The following is a 20551-nucleotide window of genomic DNA, read 5'->3' on the forward strand; positions in this document are numbered from 1 at the left end:
CATTTACCGCACTCTGAAAGTGGTAAAAAGTGCTCTGCGGTCCTGTTCGTGCTTTGTTATCCATTATAACCAGTGAGACGGAGGGAAAGCCTTCCTCCTCCCAGCTCCCCATACTGGTGGAGGAGGTAGTGGACGCTACGCAGTGGGAGGGCGGGCCACCTGTGACACGGTGCGGGGACTGGGGCTATTGGTCCGTTTGTGTGTGTTTTACTCACGGACGGACGGGAGAAGTCTACTTCTTGGATTAAACGGAGCTCAAAGAAGCGCAAACGTCTTGTTTTCTGGGATTATACTGCACACATTCAGGTGAGATACCGATATTAACTCAACATATCGACATTAACCACTGAAACACAGTTTATTTGAGCCATGGTGTGCTTTATAGCTTATGTCTATTGGATAGTCTTCCTAAAATGTGTTTTTTTTCTTCCTTTCTTTCTTTTTAAATCTATGTAATGTATTCCCTTTGTGTGTCACTGTTGCGGTCGTATCATTATATTTTTATAACCTACTGAGGGAAGCATAAACCTGTCATTTCCTCACCTGTACCATCATATTTAGTCAATAATATAGTCCCAACAGGAGGTTATTGTGTTAAATATGTGTCTGCATACACATTTTCAATGTGCTTTTCTTGACATTTTGCTGTCGTTTTCTGTGTTTTTCTAGAGTTTTGTGTAATATGTTGTTCTTCATACAACTTCCAACTTCATGAATAACAATTCTGTTCTGGGGGCCGCCCAAAATTAGATCTAGGGCCACCGATATGGATTTTTTTTAGGGCCGATACCGATTTTTTTTCCCATCAGCCTTAGCCGATGACCGATACGGACTCTGCCGATTTTCTTTCTTCAATTTACATCATAAAAATTATACAATAATGATAAATTGTACGAGTCTAAATTTTTTTAAAAAAGGAACATTTATTGAAATTAACTAAGGTGAGGTAGAATGACACCAAGTAAAAAATATTTAACAAATATTAAAAACAGGTGATGTCGAACAAGAACAAGTAAAAAAAATATTTAACAAATATTAAAAACAGGTGATTTAGAACAAGTAACAAATATTTCTGCTCTCTGTAAATAATACGGATCGGCAAACGCAGCAGCCCACATCTGCCGATGCGATACGCGTAAAAAACGCAAAAATCGGCCCATAATATCGGCCGGCTGATGTATTGGTCTGTCACTACTGAGGGCCACATGTGGCCCCCGGGCCGCCAGTTGCCTATGTCTGCCGTAGTGTTTTTCTATCAGTCTTATCTTTGTCTGCATCAGTGGACTTTGATTCTGTCACTCGCTCGCCTCACACATAGGCAAACTGTCCACATGGACAACACACACTTGTTATTAACGTGATCAATGAGATCAATTGATCTTTTCTCTAAGATCCAACCAACAATTTCTGTCCAGTGGTGTTGATTTAATCATTAGAACCCCCTCCCCCCATCCCCAACACCACCACCACCCCTTTGTACCTGCTTATCTGTCCGTGTGCTGAAAGCCACAATTTATGCATTAGGTTATGCAAACATGTGATAAATAACTTGTACTGTTGCTGACAATTGTATTGTATGCAATTGTTGACTGTGATCACCTGTAATAAGCATGTATGATGAATGATGACTATTGATTGAATCACTTTGGGATTCAGCTCAGTCTAAAAGGGCAACCATGATAAGCTTTTTAAAAACAAGAAGCTATGAACTTTGATGACAGAAGGACTAGGCTCTCTGATATTGCAGAGGCAACTGGTGGCCCGGGGGCTACATGCGGCCCTCAAACTTATTTTGTGCGGCCCCAAAAGTAAGTGCACAGAATGTCTTTATGATAACAAACAAAATTGTGAAAAATACATAAAATGACAACATAAATACACAAAAGAAAGCTAAAATAATTGAAATGACTCCCAAGACACACAAGATGACTATAAAAATACACGAAAATTACAGAAAATTATACACAACTGCAACAAAAATTTACAAAATGACTAAAAAAAATACACATAACAATAAACACAAAATGATAATCTTGTTTCATGACTACAATATTGATTTTTTGGACAACGGTACGATATATGCCGATATCACAAAGTCTGCCATGATTCAATTCATTTTAAGTCAGGACCCTTTGATTGATTTAAGACAATATTAAATTCCAATTTGACACAATCAGTTACATTTCATCTAAAGGGGAAGTTTAATTGCTGAAACGTTTCAGATATATTTAAATAAAAATAATGAAAAAAAAATTCACAAAAAGGCCAATCCTAAGCTAACAATGACAATGTTGCTCAATGGTTTGGGTTTCCATCGATTTGATTGGATCGTGTCTTTAACCAATCGATGTATCAATAAAAAACAATGGATCTTTGCACTTAAAATGGCACTAATCAACCTAACTTCTTCCTGTGTTTTTCCTACTTTTTCTTACTCTGACAGAAAATTTGAGGTGGTTTTTATGAGATATAGACGGAATAGACTCTTAAATCCCCGTATCGCGCATTGAAGGACAGACTGTTTTTACTCAGCACCTAATCCACCATTTTTACCCAAACCATTAGATGCATCTATGTTGACGTTATGCTTCGAATTAAAGGGTTTTTGTCAAGGAAGAACTCTAGACGTTGAAAAAGTTTTGGATTCCTGCAGCAAACCAACATCACAATTTTTCCTTTACTTTATATTGATGGCAGCCAACATTTCAGGAAATACACTGACCAAACACAGCCCAGTTTCTTTTGTTCGTGTACCCCTGATGTGAACCATGGTCTGACAGACCGGAGTGGTGTTTTTTTTCTTCTTCTTTTTAAGCTATGAACAGAGAGCGTTCAGTGTAGATGACTTCCCTTTGTGCATCTGAGACAAGAGTGTTTTAGAGCAGTCTTTCTACCATTTGTTCCACTTACAAACCTCAAAAATAGAGAGTTTTGCATCCTCTGGGACAAATGTCGTCTGTTGAAGTGGCTGTCACCGCCATGCCCCGCTCTCCTCCATTCAAGCAGGTTGAAAGACTCTATGATTGCCTGATAAAATCATGTTTTTCTCAATGGATGTCGTGGCACAAAGAGCTGGCAGACAGATCAGGAGAAAGATGGATGAGTAGAGGTTGACTCATGAGTAGGAAAGTGACGATTACCTCTGCTTTATAGTATTTAAAGCATCTGTCACTGTAATTATTTTGCAGTTTTTGGTCGTCGTGCACGGTGCCTAATTACAGATTGAAGAGTTCTGCTTTCATCAGGGTGAGATTAATTGGTTTTTATGGTAGGGATTTGAAAAAGTGACGGGATTTTCCTTCAGCCTTTCTTTTATTCTGTGCGTCGTCCTCTTTTACATTAAATCAGTCTCCTTTTCAGTGTGAATAATGGTCACTCCATTGAAAAAAATGAGGACCTCTGTAGCAAGCTTTACACAATGACTGCCCGATTGAGGTAATTGGATGTGCCTGATGATGAGGATGAATGACTTCTAAGGAGCCTCTTGGTGAACGTCCTCTGCCATCTTTTTAAAAGGAGCCTTAATTAGTCTGACTTTTTCTATCAGCGATAAACTCTTCATAGTTTTAGGAGCACATGGTTTTGACTGTCTCCTAGATTCTGATTTGGCTCAACTTAAGATGACGTACTTCCTCCAGTTTTCTATGATTGTGAAAAATTGACAGGAAAAAAAAACAGAATTTAAATGTAAAAATCAATTTAACCTGTTTTTTTTTTTTTTTTTTTTTTAATCTCTTTTTCTTTGTTTATTTAAAATTGGTCCCCGACATGATTCGAAAATTCCTCACATACATGTTTTGAAACAATATCACACATCTTACATGCTATTTTTCACCAGAAAAGAAGGTGACTGAATCTTTCAAAAGTGTGACAAACCTTCGAGAGAAAGATTATATCAATGAATGTGTCCGATTTTGCCCGATAATCCAGTTCAAAATCTCTCGCTACGTGTAACGGATCCAGTAGTGATGATGTTATCCAGTGATTGAAAATGAATGTAGAGCTTCACCTGAAGTGTTTTTATTTTTGTCTTGATGAACAAGCGGTTCAGATTATTCACAACTGCATTCAAACCTGAAACGGTTCTGGTACAAAGAGAAGTTTAGTTGTTGGTGTATTGGTTGAATTGGTGGTCATTTTACCTGGTGACACGTCACAGCAGAAACATCGACAATCACATGGCTGCGCTGGGTTTCATGCAAGGGTGGCTGCAAGTCTAGCTGCGTGGCTAACGTAACGTTGCAATGTAATCTTGCGTAATTTCAGTGTAACCAATCCTAATTTTGTACATCATCTGAAGCATATAAACTGTAAGATTAATGACAGGAGTTGACTCTATATTAACTAGGGGTGTCCTGATCCGATATCAATATCGGTCCGATATCAGCCTGAAAACGAATATTGGATTCAAATATCCAATTTATTTAATTTTTTTTCTGTTAATTCATTTTTAATTTATTTTATTCAATTGTAGAATACTGTAGATATTATGTGGAATGTTAAAATGTATATAACCAATTGGTTAATAATAAATGGGTCAGTTTTTCTCATACCTACAGTTAATTAAAAAAGTAATACAAATATGTATGATTCATGCTGATATCGGATCAATATTGGTATCGGCCGATACGCAAGGCTGCAATATTGGTATCATATTAGAAATGAAAAAGTTGCATCGAGACATCCCTAATATTAACCTTATGCCAGTGAAATAACCTGAACAGGGAAAGATAATAAAACGGAAACAAATTGCGATGCTGAATAACCCCTGAAATGAAATTTTGGAAATTTTGAAAAAGAAAATTGGAAGACCTAACGATGCTGTAGAAACATAAAATTGCATTAAAATGTAATAAATTGTGAAAGGTGAGAAAAAAAGGAATAAATGTTTTAACCAAGACAGTAGGAAAAGTTCAACTCTCAAGTTAAATACAAATACATCACCTCTCTGCAGTTAAGCCTTTAAACAAACGCACCCAAATTCTCTGTCTCCTCTGCACGGAATGTTATTTAACTCTGTTTTACACCACAATGCCAACGGATATATCCTATTGTCAGTAGATTTTCTGTTGTCCACACCTGCTTTCCGCTGTGTTTGTTTATATATTATGCAGCATTTAATCCAGCCGTTGTCATGGTGTCAGCCCTGAGGGACCAGGACTGAGACCTTCTGTGCAAAACCAGTCACAGACCTTCGTGCTTTACCTTCCATTCACTGCGCTTCTTTTGCATGTGTGTAAATATGTGTTGGTGGTATGTCAGTTAGTGCAATAGTGTGTGTGTGTCTGTGTGTGTGTGTGTGTGTGTGTGTGTGTGTGTGTGTGTGTGTGTGTGTGTGTGTGTGTGTGTGTGTGTGTGTGTGTGTGTGTGTGTGTGTGTGTGTGCACAAAATCAAAGAAAACAGGTTGATGGTAAATATGTGTCTGTATTGGTTCAAAAAGAAATTCACACCAATAATCATAAACAAGTCTGTGCCCGTGTGTTTCTAAGCATTGGTGTACTGTCTGCTGCATGGGATACTCACACACACACACACACACACACACCCCCCCACTCCTCCCACAGTCACTCTTATCACTTCTCGATAAGGATCTTATTCTGCTGAAACAATAGCATTCTTAGAGAGCAGCACACCTCACCGTCTCATGTGCTCTTGGATTTCTCTCTTCTCAGGTACGTTTGTTGTTCGGACCACACACACATACACACACACACACAAATACACACTCACGCACACACACACACACACACACTGATTCAGATCTTTCCACATTGCAGCACAATCCTCAAGTGTTTGCCTGTAATATCAGCACGTAGCTCTGTTTGACAGTCAACTGTTTGGTTAATGATATTTTCAGCGGCGTATGTGGACTCGGCAGCGGCGGCTGTAAAGACTTTGCAGCATCTGCACCAGCTCACTCTCTCAGTCATTGATCTACCAAACCAATGATTATTATCCAGTGTGTGTCTGTCTTTATTTTTCGTTTTTTGTATCGTGTCATAAATCTGTCTCATTTTCAACTTCTGACTTTTATAATCACTCTTCTTCCCTGTGTGTGTTTTATGACTTCAGGTTTCCTCAGCGCATCAAAGAAGCTGCCTGCTCTGCTGCCAGTGTCTATGTCAGTGCATGTGTGTGTGTGAGGAAGAGAGTCATTGGGTGAATATGTGTGAGTGAGTTCTATTGTATGCATATATATATATATATGTATATCCTGGAGGAAAAATGCAGGACATTCCATCTTTGTCTGTGCTGCTCCTGTTGCTGAGCTGCTTGTGCACAGCGGCGGTTGGATACCTGTTCAGGACGCCCCTGGACATCGACGTGACTCCACGCATCACTGTGTTGAGCAGCGGTAAGATGCAAAAACTTTCACATACGTAGCATAAGTTGTTTTTTTTTTTTGACAACTTTGCGGCCAGAAAATTTCACTCGTGTACCGAGGAAGTTGCGTATTTTAACCACATATCTAGAAAGCCGTTATTCTTATTTTTGTGTGATTGTGTTTCTACTATGAAGTGTAACAATACAGTCATTGACGAAAGTATTGGCACCCCTGGAATCTTTCTAGAAAATACACAAATTCTCCCAGAAATAGTTACAATTGCAAATGTTATTGGTGTACAGTTGTTTATTTCCTTTATATGCATTGAAAAAAGAAACAAAGAAAAAGCCAAACTTTACATCATTTTACACAAAGTAAAAAAAAAACACACTAGACAAAATAGTTGGCACCCTTTCAAAACTGTGGATAAATCATTTTATCAAGTTTGTTTAAACTCGCCTGTAGCAAGTAACAGGTAATAAACACGTGTATCGCGAAAACCTTTGTAATTGCAACTATTTCTGGAAGAAATGGTGTATTTTCTGGGAAAATTCCAGGGGTGACAATACTTTCGTTCATGACTAAATCACACGTATTAAACTACTTGATAATAATAACGGTGATAAAAATAAATAACATTGTTATGACAGAGTGAATTCTATTTAAACCACATTTGTCAGCCGTTGAAGTTAAGTTCAGGCTGTAAAACCTCGTATTGATTGAGAGCCGCAGCCTCTTTTCTTCCTCCCTGTGTTTTTACCTCTCAAACACTCATTCTCTGCTCTTTTCATGGCCAGTCTTTTGTAAGCTGGCTTGATTTCTCCTCCCTCCCACTTCTCAACACCTACCTCCTCTGTTACGCATCCTGATGGTTTTTAATACACTCAACCGTGATAATTATTTGCCCACCCTTGGAGTGATGACATGCAGCCTGAGGGGAAGCAGAGGTGGAAACGGATGAGTGGAGCGCTAACATTAGAGGATCTCCACAAAGCGTCCGTTGTGTCTGACACCACTGTAGGTTGATAAGAAGCAGCGTAACCATGACAACAGTTGTATTACAGCGAAAATACTTCCCTGTGTTGTGGGTTTCTTACCTGATCGCTCTTTTTTTTATTACTTGATGTGCTGATACTAGCTCTTTTTTTCAATGACCCCCATCTCTGTTTTTCAACTCTTGTCTTGCACTTTGTGGTATAGCGCAATTCATCCAATGTTTTTTTTTTTGTTGGCTCATACCTTTATCTCACTATCTGTAAATCAAGTGCTTTCATTCCTCCTACATGACTCTCACTGATCCACCCCCCCCTCTGTCCTGGTGGGGCAGCCGCTCTTCTTTGGTTCAGTTTTTTTTTTCAGTAGTGAGCACTCTTCCACTTTACACTCCCGTTTGTAAGTTCCTCTTCTTTTTTACTTCTAGTCCTTGCTTTGTTTCTCTCCTGATGTATAATTCAATATAAAAACTTCCCTTTAATACTTCTCTTTGTACACACGCACAAATTTGCCTTGATTGTTCTCTTGAAATCAAAAGACACTGAACTTCAAAGGAAGAAGGCAGCTTCAATTCTGATTCATCTTAATTGAAGTAATTTTAAAATGAGAGTTTCACGTTTTATTTCAAAGTTGTACACAGAGGACAAACCATTTAAATCAGGGGTGTCCAATTCCGGTCCTCGAGGGCCACTATCCAGCATGTTTTAGAAGTTTCCCTCTTCCAACACACCTGATTCAAATGATCAACTCCTCATCCAGCTCTGCAGAAGTCTGATAACGATCCTAATCATTTGAATCAGCTGTGTTGGAAGAGGGAAACATCTAAAACATGCTGAATAGTGGCCCTCGAGGACCGGAATTGGTCACCCCTGATTTAACGGGTAAGTGCACCTCTGCTTTCTGCTGAGCTGCCACTAGGAGGGAAATTAAAAAAAGATCCTTGATTATGGGCGTTACTGCTGTAGCGGTAAGACACGCCCAGCTACTTTCAGTAACCGCCCCCTCTCCACCATGCCCGCACACACAGAATCAAAACCCATCACAACTGCTAGCTAACGAGCTAAACATGAGCGTGTTCGACAGTGCAGACACTTTAGCCACAGAGAGGTCATTTGAGGTGGAGGACTTTTCGCCTTCAGAGTCAGTCCAACCTACGCCCCTCAGTTTGCAAGGAAGCGGGTGTCAGGTTTTATAGGAGAGGCGTGGCCAACAGTTAAAGTGATTACACAGGGGTTTAAAGAGCTTACCGTTCAACCAAGAGCAAAATTCAGTTGTAATAGCCGGCGTTCAACCCTTAGTGGTTAGTATACCGGACATTTTACAGCTAAATACGCACAATTAAGATACTTTTACTAAAATGTGAAGAGTGGGGCTAGGATCAATCAACAGCTCTATTTAATACCCAAATACACATATATTCAGCAGTAAAAAGTTGGTTTGGGGTGTACTTACTCTTTAAGTCCTCCAAACACTTTTTCCTACACGCCCTGATTTGAACCCGACAGGTAGTTCCAGAGTTGACAACCAATTGTACTTGTGTTTTTTATTTTTGTGCGGCTCGCACGTCAGAATACACTGAACCGTAAACAGGCCTGACGCATAAGGACGTGAGGTTGTCACGCCACCACAGTCCAGAGCCTGGAGCTTTGGTGAGTGTGTGTCCCTGAACACAGTGTACAGTGCACATCGGCAGAGAGGCCGGCGAGTGTTTGCTCAGTAAATAATATCATCTGGGCTGCTCTTCTTGCGTCACTCGCCTTTTTCTTTTCGTCTAGGGCCAAAATTAAAACCCCCTTGTCTTGTATAATCTTGTAAACTCAGACTAAAATGGGCTTTGTTGTATTTTTTTTTTTTATCGTAAAGTGAAATGTCTCAAGCTTTTCTTCAGGGTTTGTTTTCTTGAGTAACTTAGTTCATGCTGTAAGGTGGTCACTCTGATACATGTAGTATATTAGGGCTGTGCATTGCCAAAACTTTGACGTTATGATACAATTCACGATGCAATGTATACCGATACTAAACAATACGATATATTGCAATATCAATAATTACAAATTTCACCTTCACAATGACAAAATGGTATGAAATACAATTTATTTCAATTTAGTTTTTTGCTTGCAAGACCAAGTAAATGGTAACTGACTGTAATTCAAGTACCAACATAAGAACAAGTTCTTACATTCTTGACAAATGTAGCCACATCCACCTATGAAAGTGTTCAGTATGTTTTATGAAAATAAAAGTGCAAATCAACTTCCAAGCTAAAATGCATTGAGGAGTGAGGTAGTTTAACAAGGTCTGATGTGGTTCACTGACACGTAGTGACTGGGGGTTTACATGCTATGCATATGTTAGCACAATTAAATTTTTTTTTTTTTTGTCAAACAACGTGGTTTAAAAAATAATTTTTGACTTTTTTTTGGTTCGATACAGCAATCGCACTGCGAAATATTGCGATATATTGCAGAATCGATATTTTCTTACACCCTAGAATACATTAAGTATCTCTTATATATTGTCCTCATTCATAATTTAAAAAAAAAAGATTGTTCTGAAAACCCAATGCAGATGACAGACTTTTTCCTGCTGTGAGAAGATAAGTCGGTAGAGACCTGAGCAATCAGCAGCAGCTCAGGGTGACTTGTGCTGCTGCTGATGGGAGGCAGAGTGGATTGTGTTTCACTGTAGCTGATAAGAATCCTAATGGCGGCTTACTTGAAAACCATCCGTCCTCTGGTGGAAGTCTTTAGACTTCTTAAGAACACAGACAGTTGAGCGCTGGGCTGCTATTTGATGCAATAGGGACGGAATTCCACTGCAAATCTTTGTTAAACCTGTTCAGCGTCACCATCACCCCTTCAGATGGTAATGACGTTAAATTATAACTTTGCTGTGTCTCGCAGGTTTTCTGACGATCATTTAGTGTTTGCTAAATGTGAAAGATTGATTGTTTGCTCACGTTAGGTAGAACTTGCATAACAGTCCAGCATTGAAGGGCCTGTGTGAGGAACTTGTTTAGGCAGTGAGCGTGTCTGCACGCACTGTACAGCGTGTCACTTCGCTGAGTGTTAGTGTGACAAAGCCTCCTTAGTTTGTGGGCCTGTCAAACAGAGACTTGATGGAGGAGATGAAGCGTGTAACCTTTGGTTTGATTCAGTGTTCTGTGTGTGTTTTAGTGTCACTACTGTATGGGATAGTATGTAAGATATACAAAATGTTCTTGTTCATTATCCAAGTCAATTTATTCTATCTTCTGTTGCTCAAATCCATGTTTTGCTGTGAAAGAAAAGCTATGAATAGAAACTTTGGGTACCTTAATGACCAGTCTTAATATTTATTCATTTATTTCGAACGAACGGATGAAAAAAGATAGAAAATGAATAAACAAATCTCAACAAAAATCTCTGTAAAATAAAATTAAAAGTTCATTTCAATATAATGCACCTTTTACTCATTCGACAAGGGATAGGAAGATCCAATCCAATAAAATCCAATAAAAACGAAATGGACAATACCAAAAAATACTCCAAAAAAATAAAACAAAACCAAACAAGCAAATGAAAAAAACCAAATGAGATTTACATTCTCCTTCCTCATTTCTGTACTTTTAGGTTTTAGTTTAGTTTATTTGTTTGTTTCAGTCTAACAAAAAAACATTCAAACATAAATCACAATTAAAAAAAATATATATATATATAACAAGACTGAAACAGGCAGAAGCAAAATGTTTGTATGCCCAACATAAATAACATTCAAGTAAGTTACATACAAAATAAATGCAAGCATTTAACAATTACATTTGAGCTGCCTTTTTTCAAATAATGCAAAATATATAAATACATATATACACATGTACCTTCTTTTATATACAACATTTAACAAAAAAACCACAAACATAAATCTTCACATAACTCTCTAAAAAATATTGTGGCATTTTCTTTTTGAAATTAAATAATGTGTCACTCATTTCTTTTTCTTTATCAACATAATTCCATAAATGAACTTTTCCAAGATTTATCTTTTGTAAATTTTTTAAAACTGCATTTCGATCATACTTTGTTTAATCGTTTTATCAAGCTCTCCACAAATGGAAATACGTGTACTTTTTAAATTGGTCCTGAGCATAATGTTGTTTCAATGCGTGTTCTTAATATACTGCAGAAATCAGGGCTTGTTTTTCACCTAAAGAGCTGTTAAGGTCTAGTGAATAACAGCTGATTTTTGCGTTGTTAGATTTACCACAGGTTACAAATGACCATTTGTTTGTATAACTAACTAACAAATGCAGTGTGTGTAAAGTGTAATGTGATAGCGTTTATGGCGTGCCCTTATGTTTGTCTTTGTCCTTTGTTGGGGCTATTGTTTTATCTGGCTGTGTTTGTTCTTGTGTTTTAGTTTCAGTCTTTCTTCAGGTCTTAGGCGTCTGCACTTTACATTGTCTTCAGACAAAATGTTTACATCAGTATCTGCTGATAAGCTTTGCATACAGTTCATCGTGATTCAATCTGATGCTCGCAAGAATATTTGGCTTCATTTTGGGATTTCTGCTAATTAGACTTCATGCATCAATGCATTAGAAAAACCTTAACTTGTACACGCTTGGTTCCATAGTAAAATGATATTTTTAGTGAGTGGGTGTATTCTTCCTCTTTTCTGTTCTTCCAATAAAGCACACACTGATTGTTGTGTATTGAAAGGATGTGTGTAGTATGATGGATGCAATTATTATGACTTTTTAATTCAATGTAATATATTTTTCAAGGTTTCACAGAATAAAAGTACAAGGTCTTCTATCCACGTATCGCATTGAAAACCGTACAGCGAGGATTTCAGTCAGAGGAGATTAGAATCTGCTCTGCTTTTATTCTCAGGCTGTCACCTTACATCGCAGAAGCATTCACTCTCCCAGTTTTTAATTTGCCCAACCCTGATGGTTATACTTTCCCCAGATGTTTAAAATGATGTATTAATATGCGGATCTCCACACATCGTGATTCCTTTTTCAAGTATGTATGTATCTTCTTTGACCTTTCTTATTAAGGTCTAGTTGGAGTCATGAACTGAATTTAATAGTTTGTATATAATGATGGCACTTATTAAAAAAAAGCCACACACAGCCTTTTACTTTACATTTTGTTTCATGGAATCATTAAAAGAAAAATACCAACACAGTTGTTCTTTTCGAAATGGACCATATTAGTCACTCACTAATGACAGATGTGTTTACATAATGCCTTCATTTATTAATGCTAACCATGTGCAATGGGGCTATGTGCAATAATATTAGGTCTTTAACTAAAAACCAACCAGACTAAGGGCGAGGTGCAATTTTTTATTTGAGACAAAATATTAGCATGTTTGCACTTTATCGTCTGCCTTATGCACTTTAGCTGCAATGGTCACTTTATTTCTGGTCTGTCCTCAACTAAATGTTGATATATTTAAGTCTTTGCATTTTATTGTACTGTCCATGCTGTCTGATTTTGGAGTTGTCTGTCTGTTTTTTTAAATGTAATTTATGTTGTACACATCAACCTGCTGCGGAATACGAATGGAAACTACCCTGTGGCTACAATCTCCTACATTTACATGTTCATGTCCATTAATGTGCATCGTCCCTTGTCACAAATAAATAAAAAAATAAATAGCATTTTACTGTGGTTTGGTCCATAGGATCACCATGCTCATTATGATATACGTAGGCATGTGTGTTCCAGTCCAGGCCTGGAGCCATTGTTTGTGCACAGATTTGTGCTGCAATATGACCAATAAGGGCTGTGCATTTGGGGGGTAGACGGTTAAACTGGTGGATGAACTGGGTTGTCATCATCATGGTTATCATAATCTATCATCCCTCTGATTTCAAGTCTCAACTCTGACATTTTAAATCAAATGTTTGGTGAGCATTGTAAGCCTGATTCAACCACTAAAGAATATGTGTGGCATATCAATGTATGGGATTTATGTTTTAAAATGCCATCAGGAGCTGTGTTGCATAAATAGATGGGGCAGAAGCAGCGAAAGGTCAGCTTCATTAACCACCAACCTCTCCTCTCCTCTTTTCCTCTCCTCCTCTCAGGTCTGCAGGGCTGCAGGCGCTTCTACTCATCAGCTGTAAACTACAGCAGCTTGTTTCTGGAAGCTGACGGGGAGCGTCTCTACGTCGGAGCGCGAGGAGCTGTGTTTGCTCTCAATGCCTCTGACATCTCAGCCAGCGTCGCTCCCACTGTGAGTGTGTTGGTTCCTCTATGTATATGTGTGTGTTGTGTACTTTCAACAGTTGTATCTCCGACGCAGCTGGATTTGCATTCCACACTGCAGGATTGTTCAGTGAAAACAATATTTCTTTGGGATGTGTGAGCTCACCCTTGTGTGTAGCTGTATTATTTTTTACCACAATAACTCATACAAGTGTTATCATGTAGTGATTATTACGTCAATGAGAAAAGCATAAAGAACTGATTACTTATTTGTTCATTGTTACCATATAGGTTTTTTTTTTAAAGTTTTGCTTTATAAGCACATGTTTTAAACTCATGGCCCGAGGGCCAAATCCAGCCCTTCAGAGCATCCGATTTGGCCCGCTGAAGAAAGTAAAAAGGAAAGAGAAAATGTGAATCATTGTGTAAATGACCAAATAATTCAGTTTTCAATTGTTGGTGAAAGAAGTCTAAAACTTTCCAGAATCCTGCAATTTTTCTCAAAATATTCCACAAACTGGTCAAAAAAATCTATTAAATCAAAGGATATTTAAGTAGCTTTCACTTATTGCTTAGATATTCTTGATGCCTTCCATACTTTATGAGCAGCAGTATGATACTCTTCTTCTTCTTCTTCTTCTTCTTTCGAACTTTATGGAATAGATTAAGTGGGAGGCCTCCGCGGACCAAAAACATCAGTGTCTGCTCAAGGGAAAAGATAACAAGGTTGGTACTTAGTTACTTATTCATATTACAGTTCTTCATGTTCAGGTTTGTCCTCTCCTGGGTATTAATATTTGTTGCTTGTATTTTACAGACGGAGTGTTTCAATCACATCCGCTTCCTCCAGAGATTCAATTCGACTCATCTCTACATGTGTGGGACTCATGCTTTTAGACCCCTCTGTGCATACATCGTAAGTTGCAGTGTTAATTTAATTAGTTTTAGTCAAAATGTGGTCATCAGGACTATTTCAGTTATAGGCTAGTTTTAGTCAACTAAATGACATTAAGATAATATACAGCATAAGAGTATATGCATTAAAAAAGAAAAAAAAGTTGAAAAAATCTTTGACAAACTATGATAAAATGAACACTGGTATCTGCATGTGTTCAATAGTGGTTTAAATGCAGTGGTTTTGGATGTCAGAAAAAATGGTGGGAATTATTTATGTGATGGTAGCTGTGATTCAAAGCAGCTCACCTACTTTTCTGAATAATGGGCTATCCTTGATTATCAAAGTGGTTTATGGTCTTTATACATTCTGTTGTTGCTCTTTCACCCAGGATGAGGAAAGATTTGTGATGTCATCTCAGCCTGAAGAAGGCAGAGATAAATGTCCTTATGGCCCTACAACAGGCTACACTGCCCTCCTGATAGGTGAGCTACTTAAACACACTGTTAGTGTTAACCCCTTTAAAACTTCTGCCGTCCCAGTCTGATCAAATATTTGTTGTTTGTTTCCACTTCCAGATGAGCAGATGTACACAGCTACCCAGTATGAGTTCAGGAGCTTTCCAGATATCCGTCGTAACTTTCCATCGCCTACGCTGAAAACTGAGGATGCTCCCACACGCTGGCTAAATGGTGATTTCATTTTTTAAAAATAGATTTCTTCATGTTGATATGGCGTTTTTATTAAAATGCTGAACATTTATCAACATATCCCTACTTTCACTTGTCAGGCGCCCCACTTAATTACATTTAAACTCAATTTTACCTCTGAGATCTGAATTATGAGTTCAGAAAACTGCTGAAGGTTGCTAATCAAACCCAGAGCAAAAACAGACACAAATAGTTGTGTATTAAGTCACAACGTAACTAAAGGAGGAAAATACAACAGTTAAACAAATGTGACAACAATAGTAAAACTTGCTTAGAATGATTTTAGTGATGGATGACCTATTGGGCCTAAGGATTGGTTTGTATTACTTATGATTGTATTTAAAATTTCCCTAGAGGATCTTTCTTTATTTACTTTATATATATATGTATATAGTGTATATATATATATACACAGTATAAGTGTATATATTTATATATGTATATATATATATATATACTGTACATCTTTCCCGTTTCTTGAGTTTTCTAAAGTAATTCACTTGACCTTCTGTATTTTGTTCCTTGTGAGCAGCAAAAGATGAACCACTGTATGTTGACTGAAAGTGTGCACTGTATTATAATGCTCTCATAAAATGAAAATAAAAATTAAAAATAAATAAAGATTTTAGTGGAGGTCTGTGGGGTGGATGCAGGTGTGGCTTCAGATGTAGCTCACCTCCGCCAGTAAAAAAAATCACAACACAGGTCAATACAAGTCAAGACTGTTTTTTTTTTCTTCTTTCTATCTTTGGTGTCTAATTTCAGTTGATGTGTGCCTTACTTCTGCAGAGGCAGACTTTGTGGGATCAGCTCTTGTGACGGAGAGTTCTGGCAGCAGCATTGGTGATGATGACAAGATTTACTTTTTCTTCACTGAGAAAATCCAGGAACAGACCCCAACATCCAGCCAAAGCCGAGTGGCTCGGGTGGCTCGTGTTTGTAAGGTGAGAAGTTGAAGTAAACTGCGAGAAGAAATTCAACTGTGAGCGTAAACTTGCGTCATGATAAATTATGAAAAAAATCTCAGTTAAGGGGCGGTGTTTAGCTCAGTGGGTAGAGCGCCCGCCCCATGTACAGAGGCTATAGTTCCTCACCTGCAGCGGGTCCAGGTTCGATTCCCGGCCTGTGACCCTTTCCTGCGTGTCATTCCCTGCTCTCTCTGACCCCCTTTCCTGTCAAGCAACTGTCATATAAAGGCCACTAGAGCCAAAAAAATCCTTTAAAAAAAAAAAAAAAAAAAAAAAATCTCAGTTAAGTAGGAATGTTTTTATAGATAAGTGACAGGATGAGAAGTGCATTTGAAACAAGCACCCGAGTGTAATTAATGACGCAGGCTTTAAGTGAGGGATTAGATAGATGAAGTTGGGGCAGCTGGGGTTGAAGAGGGACAGATGCATGCAGCTAAAACTACTTTGGTTCGTCTGTGTTGATTAAGATTCTCAGTGAGGGTTTGCACTAGTGTCAACTCTGCACTGCTACACCCTTATTTTCTCTTTTGGTAGCACAAAACATCTCAGTAGCTCTCCTGCAAAAGCAGAGCAGCATATTCCAGTTTTCATCTCAAAAGAAATACCTTGCTGTGACTTGTGTGACTTGTGCTGCAGGCAGATTACATTTGAAAGTTAAAATCAAAAGTTATATGAAGTCATAGCGAGATTTTCAAATGAGTCACCCTCCTAAGTTAAGGTTCCCTGTGAGTTTATCTGATCATTGTCATTGTAATCTTCCATTTAGGACTTCCATCTACCATCTTTTGACCGTTCACATTCTCCTGTGTGCCACTTTAAGTCTTGTGTAAACCTTTTGATCCTCTTCTTTATTACCATGTGTTTTCTTCTCCTCCTCCCTCAGGGTGACCGGGGAGGCCATTTAACCCTTCAGAAGCGCTGGACATCCTTCCTTAAGACCAGGCTGACTTGCTCTCTTCCCGAGTACGACTTCCACTTCAACATGCTGCGTAGCGTGTTTTTCATGCCTGGTCGCACACCGCAGGACTCGCTCTTCTATGGCATCTTCGGCCTAGAGTGGTGAGTGGTAATATATCAAAATCCCCATCAAGGTGGGGTTTTAAGTACTCAAACGAATGAGACAGAAAGGGAAAAAAGATCAATTGAAACTCAGAGAATCAAGAACGAAAAGAAGGGATTTAAGAGGAATCCAAACCCAGCGTGTGTCGTTCTCACAGCCAAGTAGAAATAATTCATCTATCGACGGTCTATTGAGGTTTGAGGAGAATAAACTTTCAGAAAATAATTTTTAGAATGTGTATCCTGGTGGATTTAGTCAACCATCGACTGATGTGTTAGATGTGGTTTTTATGAAACTTAATGGTTTTAGAGCCTGGTTCACTCAAACCCAAGTCTGAAAAATCTTTGTTTACACCATTGTACAGTAAAAAGCCAGAGTTGTGGCACCTGTTTAGGGTTATACAACCTTTAGGGGCTCAGTTTGGGAACAGACCACACTCAGCACTCCTGCTTAAAGTTCACATTCAGACTGATGAGGCTACAAAGTCGAAATTTGTTGATAAAACAGCATCCCCTATGTTGAAAACGAAGGTATTTGTTCTACTATTGATTGTTTGATTATTGTCTCCAGATTCTGCTTCATCTGATGTAAACCAGCAGGATTTTTAATTAGAATGAATTATTCTGACATTAAAAAACTACCAGTAGTTATTCTTCCATGGAACACTATATCATGTATTTGTTTCCTCACTAAGCATGAGCAGCTGACAATAAGTAGTGGTAGTTCCAACTTCCTCTGTCATTGAGCTCAGCCCCTCCTGATCCACTCCTCATAGTTGCAGTTTTTATCTTTCCCCTCCGACTCATCTCGGAGATGCAGGACTTGTAATCTGGTGCATAGCATCTCTGCCCTCCCACTTGCACACTCCTTTCATTTGTCTCTCTGCTGTCACTATGGCAACCCTGGGGTTTACAGCTGTTATTATCAGTGGCTCGGGCTCTGCTCTTTGTCACTGTGCGTGTTTGTCATTAGGAAAAACGTGAAGGCATCTGCAGTGTGTCGCTTTTCCCTGTTTGATGTCCAAGAAGCTTTCCAAGGACCCTACATGGAGAATCAAGACTCGGGGTCCAAGTGGATAGAGTACACTGGAAAGATTCCTGACCCCCGACCTGGAATGGTAAGCACACTCACACAGGCTACGCTGCTTTCCCAGAGAGCTAAAAAACACATGATGAGGCAGATAAGTAATCTAAAAGTTAAAGCTGTTGCACACCAAAAGTTTTTTATATATTTTTTACAGCACGGTGTGCACTTGTACTTAATCCCTATTTAATTAACAGTCTTTTACTTAATTATGTAAGTTTTTCTTTTTCTTTTCTTTGATTAGCATTTCTTCTTTCAAAAAATAATTTCCGCCTTGGATCATTAAAGTATTTCTGATTGTGATTCTGAAACACATTAAATCACAGTAACAATGAAGTAAAAACACTTTTATGCATCCGTTTACAGGACTCAACATCCCATAATGCAGTGTGCGAAAATATCGAGTTTTTTTGGTGGCGATAAAAACCAAACTTCAAACTTTTACATCATTTTTCAAGCAAATTATCTTGGATTTAATGTTTTATTAATTCTATACTAAAGATTTCTCTGATTCAAAAAAATCTAAAAAAAAATGTGTCCAGCAGCTTTGATATACATGACAAGACGAGGCCAAGCACTAAACGACAGAGAAATAAAAAGGTCACATCCTCTAATGTTTGATTCACAACCCAACCAGCTTATGTCACAGAGACCCATTTCCATGGCGATTAATTCCCGTTCATGGATTTGGTGACAATAGCTTTGCACAGCATCCGTGGTGGAGGCTCATAGTGGACATTATCCTCTGTCACTTCAACATTTTAGGGAGCTAATTTTAACTTTGATGTAGAGAACTGGTCAGGGGTTTAAAAATGTGTGAAATCGTCTTAGCTGAGTCGGCTAGAGTCATTTGAAAAGGACAAAAGGCAAAGGAAGCAGGTCAGGTAACGAGTCGGCTGAGTCGCCTCCATGTCAGCCCAAGCTGGCTGCTGTAGTGACACAGGCTGATTGTAACTGTAGTTATATCACGTTTCACACCGACTCCGTCTTTCCCTGACTCACTCGTTACTCCTGATCCCCTCATTTTGCCTGTAAGCCTCCTCCAAAAGCTCTCCATCCTTTTTGCTTTAACACATGCTGACTCCTGCAGCAAACTTCACTAGTTCTTATTTTTTGTTCTCATTTGCTTTAGTGCATCACCAACGATTTAAGGGCCAGGGGCATAAACATGTCCACCTCGCTGCCTGATGATGTCCTGGACTTTGTGAGGAGACACCCTCTGATGTCCAAACCGGTTCAACCTTCAGACCGACGCCCCCTTTTGTTCAGGAGGACAACAGACTACACACACATAGCCGTACACATTTTCCAAGGATTAGACGGACAGAGCTACCACGTACTATACATGGGCACAGGTAGGCTTGGATTCACATAAAATAATGCTTTCTGTGGTCTTTGTTGATATTAATCTTTTTTTCCCCCAAAAGGAAAGCTATGCAAACCTAATCAATTCTAACTGAATTGATCTAAAACTGAATCTGAAAATAACGCTTTTATTTGTCGTTATGTGCAGATGATGGTTGGCTGCATAAAGCTGTAGAAGTCAAAGGTCAGCTGCACATCATTGAGGAACTTCAGCTGTTTGAAGACCCACAGCCCATTAATAATCTGCTGATTTCAGCCAAACAGGTAGCACCTCATTTCAACACACACACACACACACACACACACAGAGTGAAAAAGCTTTATTAATCCTCTCCTGTCATCAGATGAGTGTGTACGTGAGCTCTCCGTCAGGTGTGGTGCAGCTGCCGCTCTCCAGCTGCAGCAGATACACTTCCTGCTACGACTGCATCTTTTCCAGGGATCCACATTGTGGCTGGAGCGGCGCGGAGTGTGTGGACATCATGACATGTTCAAATAGGTGAGCGTGTGTTTGCACGGATAAATCAGGTGATCAAAGTACAGCCGTTGTCCTTTTATTGTGTAGTACCACAGTGCCCTGTCATCGTGTCAGTGAGGTTGTGTAATCACAATGCTGGTGAAAACCTGACGTGGGTTGAGAGTAAACATAGCGTGCAGCTGTGTACTTCAGTGCTGATCAATCTGAACAGATATGCCGCGGTGGTTGAAAGCGTCTGTTGTAGTAAGAGATCAGACGATGATATGAACAGGGCAGAATATGGTGCAAATGAACAATGAGCAGGGAAAAGTCATTTTCACACCAAAAAGTTTTTTTCTCCAAGTGTTTCTTTGCATAATTGTTGTCACTTTTTTTCTCTTTTCGCAGATCAACTTTAATCCAAGACATCCAGCATGGCAGCACAGGATGTGAGAACACACACAATGGTACGCTCAGATCTCTCCACTGCACTG

General features: G+C 38.8%; 1 protein-coding gene across 2 annotated transcripts in view; it reads left to right on the forward strand.

The window, feature by feature from the left end:
* Nucleotides 1-20551, forward strand: part of LOC114477008 (semaphorin-4G-like) — a 27979-nt gene continuing 7428 nt past the window's right edge. Inside the window, exons 1-14 of one of the 2 annotated variants that reach the window (XM_028469033.1) lie at nt 1-306; nt 6074-6356; nt 13399-13547; nt 14183-14245; nt 14337-14435; nt 14806-14899; nt 14993-15106; nt 15914-16068; nt 16976-17151; nt 18125-18269; nt 19368-19590; nt 19749-19864; nt 19945-20099; nt 20466-20524. In XM_028469033.1, the coding sequence (XP_028324834.1) occupies nt 6227-6356; nt 13399-13547; nt 14183-14245; nt 14337-14435; nt 14806-14899; nt 14993-15106; nt 15914-16068; nt 16976-17151; nt 18125-18269; nt 19368-19590; nt 19749-19864; nt 19945-20099; nt 20466-20524 (1678 nt within the window). In that variant the 5' untranslated portion in view covers nt 1-306; nt 6074-6226. Of the gene's footprint in view, nt 307-5550; nt 5674-6073; nt 6357-13398; nt 13548-14182; nt 14246-14336; nt 14436-14805; nt 14900-14992; nt 15107-15913; nt 16069-16975; nt 17152-18124; nt 18270-19367; nt 19591-19748; nt 19865-19944; nt 20100-20465; nt 20525-20551 lie in introns of those variants that run through there. The other variant, XM_028469034.1, reaches the window with a different exon arrangement.

The sequence above is a fragment of the Gouania willdenowi genome, chromosome 15 (assembly GCF_900634775.1).
Source record: "Gouania willdenowi chromosome 15, fGouWil2.1, whole genome shotgun sequence".
Taxonomy (NCBI): Eukaryota; Metazoa; Chordata; class Actinopteri; order Blenniiformes; family Gobiesocidae; genus Gouania; species Gouania willdenowi.